General features: G+C 45.4%; 1 protein-coding gene across 1 annotated transcript; it reads left to right on the top strand.

Annotated features, from left to right (window-relative positions):
* Positions 1-17,449: 17,449 nt before the first annotated feature.
* Positions 17,450-19,336, top strand: LOC100981302 (putative FERM domain-containing protein FRMD8P1). The gene is given in 1 exon segment (XM_008970020.6): positions 17,450-19,336. A coding segment is annotated over 1 exon segment (1,395 nt). The 5' UTR covers positions 17,450-17,912; the 3' UTR covers positions 19,308-19,336.
* The last annotated feature ends 902 nt before the right edge of the window (positions 19,337-20,238 follow it).

Genomic DNA, 20,238 nt, shown 5'->3' with positions numbered 1-20,238 from the left:
CCTCTTGGTACCAGGTTATGTATGAGATAAATGCCATGGCTGAAGGTTATAGGGCTGACAAGATTTGTCCAGGCTTCTTGAGCTTCAGAAAAATGAATTCCTCCAAGAGGCCTATCTTGCAGAGGAGACTGTACCACTTCTGTGGAAATGCTGCAGCCACGTCCTCGCCTGGGTAGTGTCAGCCAAAGTGCTCCTTCTGCCCCTGCCCTCCTTTAGTGATGTCCATTCTCCCCCAAATCTCCAGGGCTCAGATAAGGTGAGTGGGGATTATCTCTGAGAGCAGTTCTGCCATGGGCAACTGACAGAGGACAAATTTGGGGAAAATCATAGTACTTTGGAAGCCACAGACCTGAGTTTACAAGGCCTGATTTGTAGTCAGTTTTGATACTCACTCACTGTGGACTTGGAGGGCCTCTTCCTTCTTGAGACTTAATTTCCTCATCTAACAAGTAGAGATGAAAGCACCCACTTCATTGATGGGCATTAAGAATATGAACATGGCTAGACTCAGGCAAGATGGCCAAATAGGAACAGCTCCAGTCCGCAGCTCCCAGCAAGATCAACACAGAAGGCAGAAGATTTCTGCATTTCCAACTGAGGTACCTGGTTTATCTCATTGGGACTGGTTAGACAGTGGGTGCAGCCCACGGAGGGCGGGCCAAAGCAGGGTGAGGCATCATCTCACCCGGGAAATGCAAGGGGTTGGGGAACTCTCTCCCCTAGCCAAGGGAAGCTGTGAGCAACTTTGCCGTGAGGAACGGTGCACTCTGGCCCCTATACTATGCTTTTCCCATGGTCTTCACAACCCACAGACCAGGAGATTCCCTCGGGTACTTATGCCACCAGGGCCCTGGGTTTTGAGCACAAAACTGGGCAGCCATTTGGGCAGACACTGAGCTAGCTGCAGGAGTTTTTTTTTCATATGCCAGTGGTGCCTGGAACACCAGTGAGACAGAACCATTCACTACCCTGGAAAGAGGGCTGAAGCCAGGGAGCCAAATGGTCTAACTCAGTGGATCCCACACCCATGGAGCCCAGCAAGCTAAGATCCACTGGCTTGAAATTCTCACTGCCAGCACAGCAGTCTGAAGTCAACCTGGGACACTGGAGCTTTTGTGAGGAGAGGGGAGTCCACCATTACTGAGGCTTGAGTAGACGTTTTTCCCCTCACAGTGTAAACAAAGCCCCTGGGGAAGTTCCAACTGGGCAGAGCCCTCCATAGCTCAGCAAAGCCACTGTAGTCAGACAGTCTCTCTAGATTCCTCCTCTCTGGGCAGGGCATCTGTGAAAAAGAGGCAGCAGCCCCAGTCAGGGGCTTATAGATAAAACCCCCATCTGCCTGGGACAGAGCACCTGGGGGAAGGGGCTGCTGTGGGCACAGCTTCAGCTCACTTGAATGTCCCTGCCTGCTGGCTCTGAAGAGAGCAGCAGATCTCCCAGCACAGCATTGGAGCTCTGCTAAGGGTCAGACTGCCTTCTCAAGTGGGTCCTTGATGCCCATGTCTCCTGACTGAGAGACACCTCCAAGCAGGGGCAGACAGACACCTCATACAGGAGAGCTCCAACTGGCATCTGGTGGTTGCCCCTCTGGGACAAAGCTTCCAGAGGAAGGAACGGGCAGCAATCTTTGCTGTTCTGCAGACTCTGCTGGTGATACCCAGGCAAATAAGGTCTGGGGTGGACCTCCAGGAAACTCCAGCAGACCTGCAGCAGAAGGGCCTGACTGTTAGAGGGAAAACTAACAAACAGAAAGTAATAGCATCAACATCAACAAAAAAGGATGTCCACTCAGAAACTCCATCCGAAGGTCACCAACATCAAAGACCAAAGGTAGATAAATCCACGAAGATGGGGAGAAACCACTGTAAAAAGGCTGAAAATTCAAAAAACCAGAATACGTCTAAAGGATCACAACTCCTTGCCAGCAAAGGAACAAAACTGGATGGAGAATGAGTTTGACAGATTGACAGAAGTAGGCTTCAGAAGGTGGTTAATAACAAACTCCTCCAAGCTAAAGGAGCACGTTCTAACACAAGGCAAGGAAGATAAGATCCTGAAAAAAGGCTAGATGAATTGCTACCTAGAATAACTAGTTTAGAGAAGAACATAAATGACCTGATGGAGCTGAAAAACACACCACAAGAACTTCGTGAAGCATACACAAGTATCAATAGCCAAATCAATCAAGCAGAAGAAAGGATATCAGAGTTTGAAGATCAACTTAATGAAATAAAGTGTGAAGACAAGATTAGAGAAAAAAGAGTGAAAAGGCACAAACAAAGCCTCCAAGAAATATGGGACTATGTGAAAAGACCAAACCTACATTTGATTGGTGTACCTGAAAGTGACCGGGAGAATGGAGCCAAGTTGGAAAACACTCTTCAGGATATTATCCAGGAGAACTTCCCCAACCTAGTGAGACAGGCCTGTTGGGAGCAGGCCCCCCAAAATCTGGACATAAACTGGCAGCAAAACTGGCCATAAACAAAATCTCTGCAGCACTGTAACATGTTCATAATGGCCCTAACACCCATGCCAGAAGGTTGTGGGTTTACGGGAATGAGGGCAAGGAACACCTGGCCCACCCAGGACAGAAAACCTCTTAAAGGCATTCTTGAGCCACAAACAATAGCCTGAGTGATCTGTGCCTTAAGAACATGCTCCTGCTGCAGTTAACTAGCCCAACCTATTCCTTTAATTTGGCCCATCCCTTCGTTTCCCAAAAGGGATACTTTTAGTTAATTTAATATCTATAGAAACAATGCTAATGACTAGCTTGCTGTTAATAAATACATGGGTAAATCTCTGTTTGGGGCTCTCAGCTCTGAAGGCAGTGAGACCCCAGATTTCCCACTTCACACCTTTATATTTCTGTGTGTGTGTCTTTAATTCCTCTAGCGCCACTGGGTTAGGGTCTCCCTGACCGAGTTGGTCTTGGCACAGGCCAACATTCAAATTCAGGAAATACAGAGAACAACACAAAGATATACCTTGAGAAAAGCAACCACAAGACACATAATCATCAGATTCACCAAGGTTGAAATGAAGGAAAAAAATGTTAAGGGCAGCCAGAGAGAAAGGTCAGGTTGCTCACAAAAAGAAGCACATCATACTAACAGCAGATCTCTCTGCACAAACCCTACAAGCCAGAAGAGAGTGGGGGCCAACATTCAACAGTCTTAAAGAAAATAATTTTCAACCCAGAATTTCATATCCAGCCAAACTAAGATTCATAAGTGAAGAAGAAATAAAATCCTTTACAGACAAGCAAATGCTGCGAGATTTTGTCACCAACAGGCCTGCCTTACAAGAGTGACTAAAAGAAGCACTAAACATGGAAATGAACAACCAGTACCAGCCACCATACCAAATTACAAAGAACATCGATACTATGAAGAAACTGCATCAACTAACAGGAAAATAACCAGCTAGCATCATAATGACAGGATCAAATTCACACATAACAATATTAACCTTAAATATAAATGGGCCAAATACCCCAGTAAAAATACACAGACTGGCAAATTGGATAAAGAGTCAAGACCCATCAGTGTGCTGTATTCTGGAGACCCATCTCACGTGCAAACACACACATAGGCTCAAAATAAAGGGATGGAGGAATATTTACCAAGCAAAAAAAAAAAAACAAAAAACAAAAAAACAAAAAAAAAGCAACAACAACAACAAAAAACAAGGGTTGCAATCCTAGTCTCTGATAAAACAGACTTTAAACCAACAAAGATCAAAAGAGACAATGAAGGGCATTACATAATGGTAAAGGGAACAATGCAACAAGAAGAGCGAATTATCCTAAATATATATGCACCCAATACTGGAGAAACCAGATTCATAAAGCAAGTTCTTAGAGACCTACAAGGAGACTCAGACTCCTACACAATAATAGTGGGAGGCTTTAACACCCCACTGTCAATATTAGACAGATCAATGACACAGAAAATTAACAAGGATATTCAGGACTTGAACTAAACTCTGGACCAAGTGGACCTAATAGACATCTACAGAACTCTCCACTCCAAATCAACAGAATATACATTCTTCTCAGCACCAGGTCACACTTATTCTAAAATTCACCACATAATTGGAAGTAAAACTCTCCTCAGCAAATGCAAAAGAATAGAAATCGTAATAAACTGTCTCTCAGACTACAGTGCAATCAAATGAGGACTCAGGATTAAGAAACTAACTCAAAAACGCACAACTACTGGAAACTGAACAACCTGCTGCTGAATTACTACTGGGTAAATAATGAAATTAAGGCAGAAATAAATAAATTCTTTGAAACCAATGAGACCAAAGATACAACGTACCAGAATCTCTGGAACACAGCTAAAGTAGTGTTTAGAGGGAAATTTATAGCACTAAATGCCTACAAGAGAAAGCAGGAAAGATCTAAAATGGACACCCTAACATCACAATTAAAAGAACTAGAGAATCAAGAGCAAACAAATTCAAAAGTTAGCAGAAGACAAGAAATAACTAAGATCAGAGCAGAACTGAAGGATATAGATACACAAAAAAAAACCCTTCAAAATATCAATGAATCCAGGAGCTGGTTTTGTGAAAAGATCAACAAAATAGATAGACTGCTAGCCAGAATAATGAAGAAGAAGAGAGAGAAGGAGCTGGTATCATTCCTTCTGAAACTATTCCAAACAATAGCAAAAGAGGGACTCCTCCCTAACTCATTTGATGAGGCCAGCATCATGCTTATACCAAAACCTGGCAGAGACACAACAAAAAAAAGAAAATTTCAGGCCAATATCCCTGATGAATATCGATGCAAAAATCCTCAATAAAATACTGGCAAACCGAATCCAGCAGCACATCAAAAAGCTTATCCACCATGTCCAAGTCGGCTTCATCCCTAGGATGGAAGGCTGGTTCAACATCCGCAAATCAATAACTGTAATCCACCACATAAACAGTACCAATGACAAAAACCACGTGGTTATCTCAAAAGATGCAGTAAAGGCCTTTGACAAAATTCAACACCTTTTCATGCTACAAACTCTCAATAAACTAGGTGTTGATGGAATGTATCTCAAAATAATAAGAGCTATTTATGACAAACCCACAGCCAATATCATACTGAATGGGCAAAAACTGGAAGCATTCCCTTTGAAAACTGGCACAAGACAGGGATGCTCTCTCTCACCACTCCTCTTCAACCTAATATTGGAAGTTCTGGCCAGGGCAATCAGGCAAGATAAAGAAATAAAGGGTACTCAAACAGAAAGAGAGGAAGTCAAATTGTCTCTGTTTGTAGATGACATGATTGTATATTTAGAAAACCCCATCATCTCAGCCCAAAATATTTTTAAGCTGATAAGCAAATTCAGCAAAGTCTCAGGATACAAAATTAATGTGCAAAAATCACAAACATTCCTATACATCAGTAATAGACAGAGAGCCAAATCATGAGTGAACTCCCATTCACAACATTCACAATTGCTACTAAAAGAATAAAATACTTAGGAATACAACTTACAAGGGATGTGAAGGACCTCTTCAAGGAGAACTACAAACCACTGCTCAACAAATTAAAGAAGGACACAAACAAATGGAAAAACATTCCATGTTCATGGATAGGAGGAATCAATATCGTGAAAATGGCCATAATGACCAAAGTAATTTATAGATTCAATGCTATCCCCATCAAGCTACAATTGATTTTCTTCACACAATTAGAAAAATACTACTTTAAATTTCATATGGAACCAAAAAAGAGCCCGCATAGCAGACAATCCTAAGCAAGAAGAACAAAGCTGGAGGCATCACACTACCTGACTTCAAACTTTACTACGAGTCTACAGTAACCAAAACCACATGGTACTGGTACCAAAACAGATATATAGACCAATGGAACAGAATAGAGGCCTCAGAAATAACACCACACATCTACAACCATCTGACCTTTGGTAAACCTGACAAAAACAAGCAATAGGAAAAGGATTCCCTATTTAATAAATGGTATTGGGAAAACTGGACCCCTTCTTTACACCTTATACAAAAATTAACTCAGGATGGATTAAAGACTTAAATGTAAGACCTAAAACCATAAAAACCCTAGAAGAAATCCAAGGCAATACCATTCGGGACACAGGCATGGACAAAAACTTCATGACTAAAACATCAAAAGCAATGGCAACGAAAGCCAAAATTGACAAATGGGATGTAATTAAACTAAAGAGCTTCTACACAGCAAAAGAAACTATCATCAGAGTGAACAGGCAACCTACAGAATGGGAGAAAATTTTTGCAATCTATCCATCTGACAAAGGCTAATATCCATAATCTACAAAGAACTTAAACAAATTTACAAGAAAAAAAACAAACAACCCCATCAAAAAGTGGGTGAAGGATATGAACAGACATTTCTCAAAAGAAGACATTTATTTTTATTTTATTTTATTTTATGTTATTTATTTATTTTTTGAGATGGAGTCTCACTCTGTCACCCAGGCTGGAATGCAGTGGTGCAATCTTGGCTCACTGCAACCTCCACCCACCCAGGGTTCAAGTGATTCTCCTACCTCAGCCTCCCAAGTAGTGGGGATTAGAGGTGCCTGCCACCATGCCTGGCTAATTTTTGTATTTTTAGTAGAGACGCGGTTTCAGCATCTTGGCCAGGCTGGTCTTGAACTCCTGACCTCGTGATCCACCCACCTCAGGCTCCCAAAGTGCTGGGATTACAGGCGTGAGCCACCGCACCCAGCAAAAGAAGACATTTATACAGCCAACAAACATGAAAAAAAGGGTCATCATCACTGGTCATTAGAGAAATGTAAATCAAAATCACAATGAGATATCATCTCATGCCAGTTAGAAAGGGGATCATTAAAATGTCAGGAAACAACAGATGCTGGAGAGGATGTGGAGAAATAGGAATGCTTTTACACTGCTGGTGGGAGTGCAAGTTAGTTCAAACATTGTGGAAGACAGTGTGGCGATTCCTCAAGGATTTAGAAACAGAAATACCATTTGACCCAGCAATCCCATTACTGAGTATATACCAAGAGGTTTATGAATCATTCTACTATAAAGACACATGCACACATATGTTTATTGTGGCACTGTTCACAATAGCAAAGACTTGGAACCAACCCAAATGTCCATCAATGATAGACTAAAGAAAATGTGGCACACATACACCATGGAATACTATGCAGCCATTAAAAAGGATGAGTTCATGTCCTTTGCAGGGACATGGATGAAGCTGGAAACCATCATTCTTACCAAACTAACACAAGAACATAAAACCAAACACCTCACATTCTCACTCATAAGTGGGAGTTGAACAATGAGAACACATGGACACAGGGTGGGGAACATCACACACTGGGGCCTGTCAGGGTGTAGGGGGCTAGAGGAGGGATAGCACTAGGAGAGATACCTAATGTAGATGACAGGTTGATGGGTGCAGCAAACCACCATGGCACATGTATACCTATGTAACAAACCTGCACGTTCTGCACATATACTCCAGAACTTAAAGTATAAGAAGAAGAAGAAAATTAAAAAAGAAGAAAGAGTATGAACATGGCCAGCCATGGTGACACACGCCTGTAATTCCAGCACTTTGGGACGCCGAGGTGAGCGGATCACCTGAGGTCAGGAGTTCAAGACCAGCCTGGCCAACATGGTGAAACCCCGTCTCTATTAAAAATAAAAAAAAATTAGCCAGACATGGTGGTGCACACCTGTAATCCTAGCTACTGGGAGGCTGAGGCAGGAGAATCACTTGAAGCTGGGAGGCGGAGGTCGCAGTGAATTGAGATCACGTCACTGCACTCCAGCCTGGGCGACAAAGAAAGACTCCATCTCAAAAAAACAAAACAAAACAAAACAAATGTGAACATGAACAGGTTTTGTTGGATAAAATGCCCACTACTCATAGGAAGGGTTGTTGTGAACAGTATCCTTTTGATCCTTTCCTGGCCAGGCCCTGGTCCTTGTTTTCGCCTAGGTCAAGACTCAAATCCCAGCCTTCAAGCCTACAACTTGAACCAGCCTCTGACAGATGGATAAGATGCTTCAGCTCAGAGTGTATGTGTAGGGGAAAGGCGTGTACAGGCAAGGGAGGAATATCCTCCTGAAGACTAGGAAGATGGATATCAATCTTACTATTTTCCCTATTTATTTATTTATTTATTTATTTATTTAGAGATGGACTTTCGCTCTTGTTGCCCAGGCTGGAGTGCAATGGCACGATCTCAGCTCACCGAAACTGCCGCCTTCCGGATTCAAGTGATTCTCCTGCCTCAGCCTCCCAAGTAGCTGGGATTACAGGAATGCACCACCATGCCTGGATAATTTTGTATTTTTAGTAGAGACGAGGTTTCTCCATGTTGGTCAGGCTGGTCTCGAACTCCCGACCTCAGGTGATCCGCCCGCCTCAGCCTCCCAAAATGCTGGGTTTACAGGCATGAGCCACCGTGCCCGGCATATTAATATTACCTTTAAAAAATAGAGATAAGGTCTAATTGTGTTGCCCAGGCTGATCTCAAATTCCTGAACTCAAGCAATCCTCCTGCCTTGTCCAAACTGCTGGGATTACAGGCATGCGCTACTGTGCCATTTCTATTTTCTCAAACATTTACCAGAGAAATTCTTCTCTATGCCTAGTTGAAATTGGAATTAGATTGTGATTAATCCCAGTCCATGCCCCCTGAATATCTGTGTTCCAAGGCGATGGAACATAGATGTGCCCTATCAACCATGTAGCCTTTCTTTGGGTGATTAAAGTTGGATCCCAAAGAGGCCAGCTTCACTGCCACTTCTGCCAGGATCCTTCACTCAGCCTTCTGTTCCTCGTTTTGTTTAATTTTCCCCCAGGAGACATGAACCTCAGCTTAGATTAGGAAAATCTATGAAAAAGCTAGGTGTTTGTTTGTTTCCCACAAAAGAAATTCTTTTTATTTTATTTTATTTTATTTTATTTTATTTTATTTTATTTTTTGAGATGGAGTTTTGCTCTTGTCGCCTAGGCTGGAGTGCAGTGGCGTGATGTAAGCTCACTGCGACCTCTGCCTCCTGGGTTCAAGCGATTCTCCAGCCTCAGCCTCCTGAGTAGCTGGGATTGCAGGTGCCCATCACCACACCTGACTAATTTTTGTGTTTTTAGTAGAGATGGGGTTTTGCCATCTTGGCCAGGCTGGTCTTCAACTCCTAACCTCAGGTGATCCAGCCCCCTCGGCCTCCCAAAGTGCTGGGATTACAGGTGTGAGCCACCGCACCCAGACAAAATGACTTAAAGATTTTTTTTTTTTTTTGAGACGAAGTTTCACTCTTGTTGCCTGAAGGCTGGAGTACAATAGCATGATTTCAGCTCACTGCAACCTCTCCCTCCTGGGTTCAAGCAATATTCCTGCCTCAGCCTCCTGAGTAGCTGGGATTACAGGCATGCTCCACCACGCCTGGCTAATTTTGTATTTTTAGTAGAGACGGGGTTTCACCATGTTGGCCAGGCTGGTCTCGAACTCCTGACCTCAGGTGACCCACCCGCCTCAGCCTCCCAAAGTGCTGGGATTACAGGCATGAGCCACCGTGCCTGGTGATAAACTATTTTAGAAAAGCTTCTAGTGTATCCTGAGATTGATGGAATTCTATGCTTATTGTCAGAAGCAACTTTTTAAAATTGATAGTTAACAACAATGTATTGTATATTTCAGGAGCAACTCTTTGAAAGTGGCTAGTTCTAAAGAGAATTAAGGAGGAACAATTAATTTTCTAGAAGGTCTAGCAAAGGAAGTTAAAAAGTTAATTAAGGCAGCAGTCTGACTCAAAGATAGGTTTCAGAGAGAAGCTGAAAGAATTCAGTCTTAGAGGCTGATAGTTACGGATTTGCAAGGAAGTTTCTGGGCCTTGGCACCTTCAACGAAAATTTCTCATGCAGTCCCCACAAATTACTGATGTTAATAAAAGCATCAATTTCTTTTCTTTTCTTTCGTTTTTTTTTTTTTTTTGAGACAGGGTCTTGCTCTATTGCTCAGGCTGGAAGGAGTGCAGTGGAGCAATCATAGCTCACTGCAGCCTCAAAATCCTGGGCTTAAGCAGTTCTCCCACCTCAGCCTACTGAATAGCTAGGACTGCAGGTATGCACTACCACACCTGGCTATTTTTTATTTTATTTTATTTTTGTAGAGACAAGTTTTCCATATGTTGCCCGGGCTGGTCTAGAACTCCTGGGCTCAAGCAAACCTCCTGCCTCAGCCTCCTAAGTTGCTGGGATGACAGGCATGAGCCACTGCATCTGGCTAAAACATCAATTTATTAAACGGTCTTCATAGATTGTTTTATGCCAGGGAAATTTAAAAACTGATTTTTTAGTCATATTAAGGAATCCTTTAATATGTAACAAGAGCAAATATATATATATTTTTTTCTTTCTTTCTTTTTTTTTTTTTTTTTAAAGATTCCTTATCTTGGCTGGTGGGGGTGGCTCAAGCCTGTAATCCCAGCACTTTGGGAAGCTAAGGCAGGTGGAACACTTGAGGTCAGGAGTTCGAGACCAGCCTGGCCAACATGGTGAAACTCCTTCTCTACTAAGAATACAAAAATTAGCTGGGTGTGGTGGTGGGTGCCTGTAATCCCAGCTGCTCGAGAGGCTGAGGCAGGGGAATCGCTCGAACCAGGGAGGCAGAGGTTTCAGTGAGCTGAGATCATGCCACTGCACTCCAGCCTGGGCAACAGAGCAAGACTCTGTCTCAAAAAAAAAAAATGTTGATCCTGTGGCTGGCACCAAATCTCTCCAGATCCCCAGGGTTTCAAGGACACTCCTCTCCTCTGAGATATCCTTTTGTGGAAATATTTGAAAAGCACTAGTCTGAGGGAAATAAGCATATTTAGGGGTGCTAAGCTTGAAATGTTAACTATAAAATAGGGAAAATTCCAGATGGATCTAAGATTTAAATGCTAAGAAAGAAAGAGACTAATGAATGTATAAGAAGATTGTATAACCTTTAAGTGAAGAAACTCTAAATGTCATACAAAATCCAAAAGCCATACAAGAAAATATTGATGCATTTCACATAACATTTAAAACTTTTGCATCACAAAAATATATATGACAAAGTCAAAACACTAACAACAAAGTGGTATCAGATTTTATAATACATAAAACAAGTAAGAGAGGGGCTACTTTTCTCAATAACAAAAAGATCATATAAATCAGTAAGATTAAGATGAATAACAATACAAAATGGGGAAAGGGCATGAACAGTAAGTAGACAGTAAGAGAGATGAATTACTGATAAAGATGCTCATCATTGCTCATAATGAAAACTTAAAATTAAAGTGAGATACAACTTTTCACCTATAAAATTATTAAGTTTGTTAATACTTAGTGTGAGTGACAGTGTGGGAAAACAGTCCATCTTCTACATAGCCTATTAAGAGTATAAATTGGGCAATCTCATTGGAGGGCAATTTGTCAGTATTAATCAAAAATGTTAAAGTGTGCCAGGTGTGGAAGCTCATGCCTGTAATCCCAGCACTTTGGGAGGCTAAGGCGGGCAGATCACTTGAGGTCAGGAGTATGAGACCAGCCTGGTCAACGTGATGAAACCCCGTCTCTATTAAAAATACAAAAAAATTAGCTGGGCATGGTGGTGCATGTCTGTGGTCCCAGCTACTCGGAAGGCGGAGGGACGAGATTCGCTTGAACCCGGGATGCAGAGGTTGCAGTGAGCCGAGATCACATCACTGCACTCCAGCCTAGGTGACAAAGTGAGACTCTTGTCTCAAAAAAAAAAAAAAAAATGTTAAGTGTGCATACTCTTTGATCCAACAGTTATATTTCTAGGAATTTAGCCTGCAGATATATCACACCTGTGCATGGACATGTGTACAAGGATAGTCACTATATCATTGTTTCTAGTAGCAAAAGACTGGGTGGAGGGGGTGGAATCCCTAAATGTTCATCATTTAGGGACTGATCAGTTAAACTACAGTATAAACTCTACCTCCATCTATATCTCTATTAAAAAGAGTGAGGTGAATATGTTTGTACTGATATGGAAAGTCATCCAAATAGTTAAGGGAACAAAGTAAGGCAGAGAACAGTGTAACTGGTTTGAGTCCATTTGTGTGAATAAAAAAAAGGTTGTTCTGTAGAAATATTAACATTTTTTCAAAGGAACACACAAGAAACTGTTTTCATTGGGTACCCTTGTGGAATGAACCTGGTAATCTGGCTGTTTGTACTGTTTAAATGCTTTACTATGTGCAGGTATTGTTTTTAATATTAAAAAAAACTAGTTAATTTTAAAATAACTTTTACCTACTGCCCAAGAAAAGAGAGTACAGTAATGCCTAAATCCTTCAGTTATTGTTTTTGCCACTTTCACTGGGAGGGGGACAGGACTAAAGTCAAAGTGTGTGTGTCTCTTGGTAAAACCCAAACAGGAGATTTTTTTTTCCCAGTAACAACCAGTTTAATTTAGTAGGGTGTGGAGGCAGAGCACTATACTGAGTATTCTATAAAGATGTATTCTCAGGCTGGGCGCGATGGCTCAGGCCTGTAATCCCAGCACTTTGGGAGGCCGAGTCAGGCTGATCATGAGGTCAGGAGTTCGAGACCAGCCTGGCCAATATGGTGAAATCGCGTTTCTACTAAAAATACAAAAATTAGCCTGGTGTGGTGGAATGCGCCTGTAGTTCCAGCTACTTGGGAGGCGGAGGCAGAAGAATCGCTTGAACCTGGGAGGTGGAGGTTGCAGTGCACTCCATCCTGCGTGACAGAGAGACACTCCGAAAAAAAGAAAAAAAGATGTATTTTCAAGGGCAAGTAAGACCTATTTCTCTGGACCCTCACCCTTGGAGGCACAAAGGCACAGGAGTGCTGCTAGACTCCTTGCTCTATATGAATTCATCCTTTAGAGTGAGGAAGTTTCTGAGGGGGTATCTGATATTGGTGACCCCCAAACATCTCAAAGATGTGACACTATAAAGCAACCACATAAACAAGTGTACAAAATAACCAGCTAAAATGATGACAGGATCAAATCCACACATAACAATACTAAGCTCAAATTGAAACAGGCTAAATGACCTAATTAAAAGACAGAGAGTGGCAAGCTGGATAAAGAACCAAGACCATTGTTGTGAAGAGACCCATCTCACATGCAATGACAAACATAGGCTCAAAATAAAGAGATGGAGAAAAATATACCAAGCAAATGGAAAACAGAAAAAAAGCAGGGGTTGCAATCTTAGTTTCTGACAAAACAGACTTTAAACCAACAAAGATTTTTAAAAAGACAAAGAATGGCATTACATAATGGTAAAGGGTTCAATTCAACAAACTTAACTATCCTAAATATAATATGCACCCAACACAGGAGCACCCTGATTCATAAAGCAATTTCTTAGAGACCTTCAAAGAGACTTAGACACCCACAGAATAATAGTGGGAGACTTAAACATCCCACTGACAATATTAGACAGATCATTGAGACAGAAAATTAACAAAGATATTCAGGATCTGAACTCAGCACTGGATCAAATGGATCTGTTACATATTTACAGAACTCTCCACCCAAAAACAACAGAATATACATTCTTCTCATCACCACATGGCACATGCTTTAAAATCAATTGCATAAGGCTGGGCGCAGTGGCTCACGCCTGTTATCCCAGCACTTTGGGAGGCCGAGGTGGGCGGATTACCTGAGATCAGGAGTTCGAGACCAGCCTGTCCAACATGGTGAAACCCCATCTCTACTAAAAATACAAAAATTAGCCGGGCATGGTGGCTCATGCCTGTAGTCTCAGCTCCTTGGGAGGCTGAGGCAGGAGAATCGCTTGAACCCGAGAGGCGAAGGTTTCCGTGAGCCAAGATTGTGCCATTGCACTCCAGCCTGGGCAACAAGAGTGAAACTCCATCTCAAAAAAAAAAATCATCACATAATAGGAAGTAAAACACTCCTCAGCAGATGGAAGAGAACTGAAATTATCACAATCTCTCGGGCCACAGCGCAATCAAATTAGAAACCAAGACTAAGAAATTCACTCAAAACCATACAATTACATGAAAATTGAATAACCTGCTCCTAAATGACTTCTGGGTCAATAATGAAATTAAGGCAGAAATCAGGAAGTTCTTTAAAACTAATGAGAACAAAGATACAACATACCACGATCTCTGGAACACAGCTACGGCAAAGTTAAGAGGGAAATTTGTAGCACTAAACGCCCACATCAAACAGTTAGAAAGATCTCAAATTAACAACCTAACATCACAACTAAAAGAACTAGAAGTAGCCGAGGTCTAGAGAAAATGAGGGTCAGTGAGCCATCCCTAGGGAGGCAGAGGTAAAAGGAGGAATGACTTCTCTCAGGCTTACTGGCCCCAATCCCAAGAGGCAAGGCTGAAGGTGGAAGCTGGAAGGCAGAAGCCGGTCCATTCCCCTACCCTACACCACCTCCACTGACTCAGAGACTCAGGAAGATAGAGCAGAATGGATCCCACAGAGACCAAGAAGTCCCTCCCTGTCTCATGTTACAGAGATCTAAGAAGAAATTTGCCCAAGTCACACAGCAATTCAGTGGCAGAGCTGGAGCTAGAGCTCAGACTATGTGGCTCCAAATTCAGTGCTCTTTCCATAATATTAGGCTGCCCTAGCAACTCAATGGTGGACAAACAAAATGCCCCCACTAGCTTGCAAGGGAGTCTGGCTGAGATCCCATGGTTCCATCAAAGAGAGGAGATGAAACTGAATCACCCCAGCCTCCCTAAACCCTCATCCCAGCAAACATTCCTCATAACCACTCCCTTCAAAATCTGGGAGCTGTTTATAAAGAACTTTCTCAAATGTTCTGGGATCTCTTGCTCCACTTCCAAAGTCACCTCTGACTGGCTGCCACCGTGTTGGACCTTTTTCTTCTCTCTCTCTCTGTTTGGCCTCAGCTTTCCAGAAGAGCCCTGCTGGACAGCCCCAGGAATGCTGAGGTAGTGAAGCTGACTACACCCTTCATTTAGGTTTTGCTAAACTATCCGAGGCTTGGGGTCAGTAGCCTGCCCTGAAATCTCATATTATTCCTCTTGGCCTGGGTTCCCATTAAGGAACCCCCAACGCTAAGGAAAGGCTCTGCCCCCACCCCTTTCTATCAACTTCCCAAAGATGAGGTGGGCACTTTGGGAGGCTGAGGCAGGCAGATCACCTGAGGTCAAGAGTTTGAGACCAGCCTGGTCAACATGTTGAAACCTCGCCTCTACTAAAAATACAAAAATTAGCCAGGCGTGGTGACGGGCTCCTGTAATCCCAGCTACTTGGGAGGCAGAGGCAGGAGAATCACTTGAACCCAAGAGGCGGAGGTTGTAGTGAGCTGAGATCATGCCACTGCACTCCAGCCTAGGCAAGAGTGAGACTCCATCTCAAAAAAAACAAAAACAAAAGACAAAAGCAAAGATGAGTCAGGAGATAAAGAGCTGTGGAGAAGTGGCCCTCAGTCAAGAGACAGGAGGCAGAGTGCTCTGGCTTCCTTGCCCAAAGATGGCTCATTTCTGGCCCCTGGGGAAAAAGGCGAATGGGATAAAATGGATGTCAAGGTCAAGAAAGAGTCTCCTATGAGGGAGAGAGATGGCTCTAACTTGACTACTGTTCAAGTTCCTTTCTGCCTCCCAGCAAAAGCTTTCACAGAACACTGAACTGTCCAGACCCTTGTAGGACAAAGGGAAGAGTGAAGTCCACCAAGAGAGGGAGATGGTGAGGAGGCAACTAAGCCCAGACTGTAATCTTAGCCTTTTGTTACACTGTAATGGCGTAGATATAAAACAGTCTACACCATTCCAGGGCATAGAGATGGGTGTCTTGCTACACTGTAATAGTGTAGACATAAAACAGTCTACACCATTCCAGGACATAGAGATGGGTGTCCTTCTTGGAGTCCCTAGAGACTGATATGGTTTGGCTGTGTCCCCACCCAAATCTCATCTTGACTGGTGGCTCCTATAACTCCTATGTGTCATGGGAGTGTTCGAAATGCTTGTTCCCCAGTGCCATAAAGAAATAGCACTTGAACATAAATTTAATTTCCTCAGCAAGGCCATTTTTATACTTTCTGCAGAAAGGGTACACTTGCCAGCAGTTTTGCCGTGAGAGTACACTGAACAAAGGAGACAGGGTCATTTACAACCTGACACGTCCACCCTACTGCTGTGTCCAGTTTCCATGGGGTGGAATGGGACCTCAAATTCTGTATTTGTCCCAACTGGCTAGCAACTTAGAACTTTCTAAAAGAGGCAAAGGCAGAAGAGAACAAAGGAAGGAGGAAGTAACTTGTGGAATGCTGAGAAAGGTAAAAACACCTTCAAATAAGGAAGAGCAACAGGGTATGGCCTAATGCTTTGCTTGGACCAGTATAAGCATGCCAGGGCAAATATTTAGGCTAAATTGTGGGAGCTAAGAACATAAAGTACATTGATGTCTTTATTACAGCTAGCAGATATTTAAGAATGTTAGCACAGGTCTTTGAATAAATTTTGCTTCTAAGAGAAGTTACTATTTATTCCTAATTAGACGGGGAGGAAAGTCTTTGAAGAGGAACCTCTACTTTTACTTTTTGCAGGAGAGACCTGGTGAATCATGGAGGCGGGTCTTTCCCTTGCTGTTCTCATGATAGTGATTAGGTCTCACGAGATCTGATGGTTTTATAAAGGGGAGTTCCCTTACCCAAGCCCTCTTGCCTGCTGCCATGTAAGATGTGACTTTGCTCCTTATTTGTCTTCAGCCATGATTGCAAGGTCTCCCCAGCCATGTGGAACTGTGAGTCAATTAAACCTCTTTCCTTTATAAATTATCCAGTCTCGGGTATGTCCTTATTAGCAGTGTGAGAACAGAGTAATATAGAGACCATGCCCCAAACAGCCACCAGCTACCCTATCTTGGTAAACTCCACAGTGTATGAGAGAGGAGAAAAGAGCTCTTCAGCATTGGGGCAGCTGAGTTTTTGAGACCCTAGAATTGGGCCTGATAGGATTACTTTAGAGAAACCAAGGTGAGTGTTTGGAGAAGAGGTCAACATGTGTGTGTATAACTACACTAATAAGGTAGGCATTAATTCTACTGGGACTGATATTTGGGTAGTATGCAGGGATAGAGCTGTACAGGCTGTTAAAATATTTAAAAACTTCTATACTGATTGGTAACACTCTTCACTCACACCACCACCACCTTGATTCCTTCATGAGAACTCCTCCCCCAGGACCTCCCCATATAATTCAACAACCAAAGGATTAATGCCTGGCATAGCAGGGGCCTCCAGGACTCTGCTCTAACACTAGGGCCACGAAAGTTTGTAGGTTGTCAGACTCCCTTCCAGGTGTCAAATATTTAGAATATCACCCCTAATTATCTCTACATACCCTGAGGAGAAACCAAGGTGCAGAGAGGCCAAGGTCACACAGCTAGTTCTATGGCTGATTGTATCCCTTCAAAATTCGTATGTTGAAGCTCTGACCCCCAGCACCTCAGAATGTGACTGTATTTGGAGACTGAGTCTTTAAATAAGTAATTAAGTTAAAATGAGGCTGTTGGACCAGGCATGGTGGCTCACGCCTGTAATCCCAGCATTTGGGAGGCTGAGATGGGCGGATCACGAGGTCAGGAGTTCGAGACCAGCCTGACCAACATGGTGAAACCCTGTCTCTATTAAAAATACAAAAAAAAAAAATTAGCCAGGTGTGGTGGCACATGCCTGTAATCCCAGCTACTCAGGAGGCTGAGGCAGGAGAATCGCTTGAACCAGAGAGGCAGAGGTTGCAGTGAGCCGAAATCGCGCCACTGCACTCCAGCCTGGGTGACAGAGCAAGATTCCGCGGGCTTGGTGGAGGGGCAGGATTCCGGGCAGGAGCCTTGCCTCTCAGGTGGCGGGCTCTGCGACCCTGCGAGATGGACGGGACGGAAGGCAGTGTCGGGCAGCCCGGCCCCACTGAGCGGTCCCACCGAAGCAGCGTGTCCTCCATGGGAGCCCGAGCGGCTGACGTGCTGGTATACCTGGCGGATGACACGGTGGTGCCCCTGGCTGTGGAGAACCTGACCTCGCTCCGTGCCCATGAGCTGCACTGCGCCGTCCGCGAGGTCCTGCAGCTTCCGGACATCGCCCTGGATGTCTTCGCGCTTTGGCTGGTCTCCCCTCTGCTGGAGGTGCAGCTGAAACCCAAGAACCAGCCCTACAAGCTGGGACGCCAGTGGCCGGAGCTGCTGCTGCGCTTCACCAGTGCCCCGGACGACGATGTGGCCATGGATGAGCCTTTCCTGCAGTTCCGAAGGAACGTGTTCTTCCCAAAGGGGCGGGAGCTCCAGATCCCCGACGAGGAGGTCCTGCGGCTGCTCTATGAGGAGGCCAAGGGCAACGTGCTGGCTGCACGGTACCTGTGCGACGTTGAGGACTGCGAGGCTCTGGGCGCCCTGGTGTGCCGCGTGCAGCTCGTGCCCTACCAGCCCGACTGGCCGGCAGCCTGCGACCTGAGGGAGAAGCTGGACTCCTTCCTGCCTGCCCACCTCTGTAAGCGGGGCCAGGGTCTCTTTGCTGCCCTCCGGGGCCGTGGGGCCAGGGCCGGGCCGGGTGAGCAGGGCCTGCTGAACGCCTACCGCGAGGTGCAGGAGGTCAGCAGCGACGGCGGGTGTGAGGCCGCCCTGGGCACCCACTACCGCGCCTACCTCCTCAAGTGCCACAAGCTGCCCTTCTATGGGTGTGCCTTCTTCCACGGTGAGGTTGACAAGCCAGCCCAAGGCTTTTTGCACCGGGGTGGGCGCAAATCAGTTTCTGTGGCCATCAGTCTGGAAGGTGTGCACGTCGTCGACAGCAGAGAGAAGCACGTCCTGCTGGGCCTGCGCTTCCAGGAGCTGTCGTGGGACCACACCTCCCCTGAGGAGGAGGAGCCCATCCTGTGGCTGGAGTTCGACAGGGACAGCGGGGTCACACCTGTCAACAAGCTCCTCAAGATCTACTCCAAGCAGGCCCAACTGATGAGCAGCCTCATTGAGTACTGCATCTAACTGAGCCAGGCGGCGGAGCCCGCAGGCCCCCAGGACAGTGCAACTGGCTCGCCCTCAGACCTCAGCTCCTCGCCGGCTCCTGTTCAGCGCCCCAAGCTGCGGAGGCAGGGCAGTGTGGTGTCCAGCCGGATCCAGCATCTCTCCACCATCGACTACGTGGAGGACGGCAAGGGGATCAGGTGAGTGAAGACGAAGAGCACCACGTCCTTCTTCAGCCGGCAGCTGTCCTTGGGCCAGGGGAGCTACACCGTGGTGCAGCCCAGCGACAGCCTGGAGCAGGGCTGAGGACGCTGCACCCCGCAGGAGGAGGGCAACTGGGGGCCCTGGCCCGGCATTGTCCTCCTGAGGAGCAGGGGCTGGCTAACAGTCTCATGGGTCACCACATGGGGAGGGCTGCCTCAGCAGATTTCTCAGACCACGGAGAAGTGACTTTTGCGCCCGGGGCCATGCCCGGGCTGTGCAAAGCTGGCCAGGGCCTCCCACAGGGCCCCTCTGCAGCCTGCCCTCCCTTCCCCCCCTTTCCCCGGATGCTGGGCCCTGCTGCTATCTCAGGACCATCCGATCAAGCTGCAGCTGCCACCCTCACCTAGAAACATGCCTTTGTGCCTACCTCAAGATGGGCAGTTTCCCCTGTTCTGAAGTGCCCGGTGGCAGCTCCAGTGGCAGAGGACCAAGGATTGAGGTTTGGGACCTGAAGGTCCAGTGTGTGCCTTTGGCCTCTTCCCTGGACTTGAGTGACCAGTCCCCGCCTTCCTCCTGGTAGTGCTCCACTCCCTGGACTTGGATGACCAGTTTCCTGCCTTCTTCCTGCTGGTGCTCCACCCCCCACTGCCAGGCTGGGCCACCACTCTGAGGAGGGTGGGAAGGTCCTCCCTGGATTGAACCCGGACAGAAACACGGTGAGGGCCCCCACCACACCTCCCTGTTGAATCAGGAATGGAGGGAGCCAGGCAGGGCCCTACCTGGGGTCCTGTGCCCCTCGTTCTGGTCTCCTTTGCAGGCACGAGACACCAGAAAGAGCATGCCTTTCTGATAACCTTTGGTGATGTCACTGCTGGAAGGTGGCTGTCCTGTGGACCACCTGGCCTCCAGATCCACACTCACAGTCTGTGAAAAACTCCTGAAAATCCCCCGGTGGGCACTCCCTGGAGCCCAAGCAGCTCCCCTAGGGGACTGACCAGACCTGCCCTCTCCTCCTGTGTCTGGGTCTTCAGGT

This window comes from Pan paniscus, chromosome X, assembly GCF_029289425.2.
Source record: "Pan paniscus chromosome X, NHGRI_mPanPan1-v2.0_pri, whole genome shotgun sequence".
Taxonomy (NCBI): domain Eukaryota; kingdom Metazoa; phylum Chordata; class Mammalia; order Primates; family Hominidae; genus Pan; species Pan paniscus.
The sequence above is the reverse complement of the archived record's forward strand: the minus strand, read 5'-3'. Positions and strand labels throughout refer to the sequence as shown.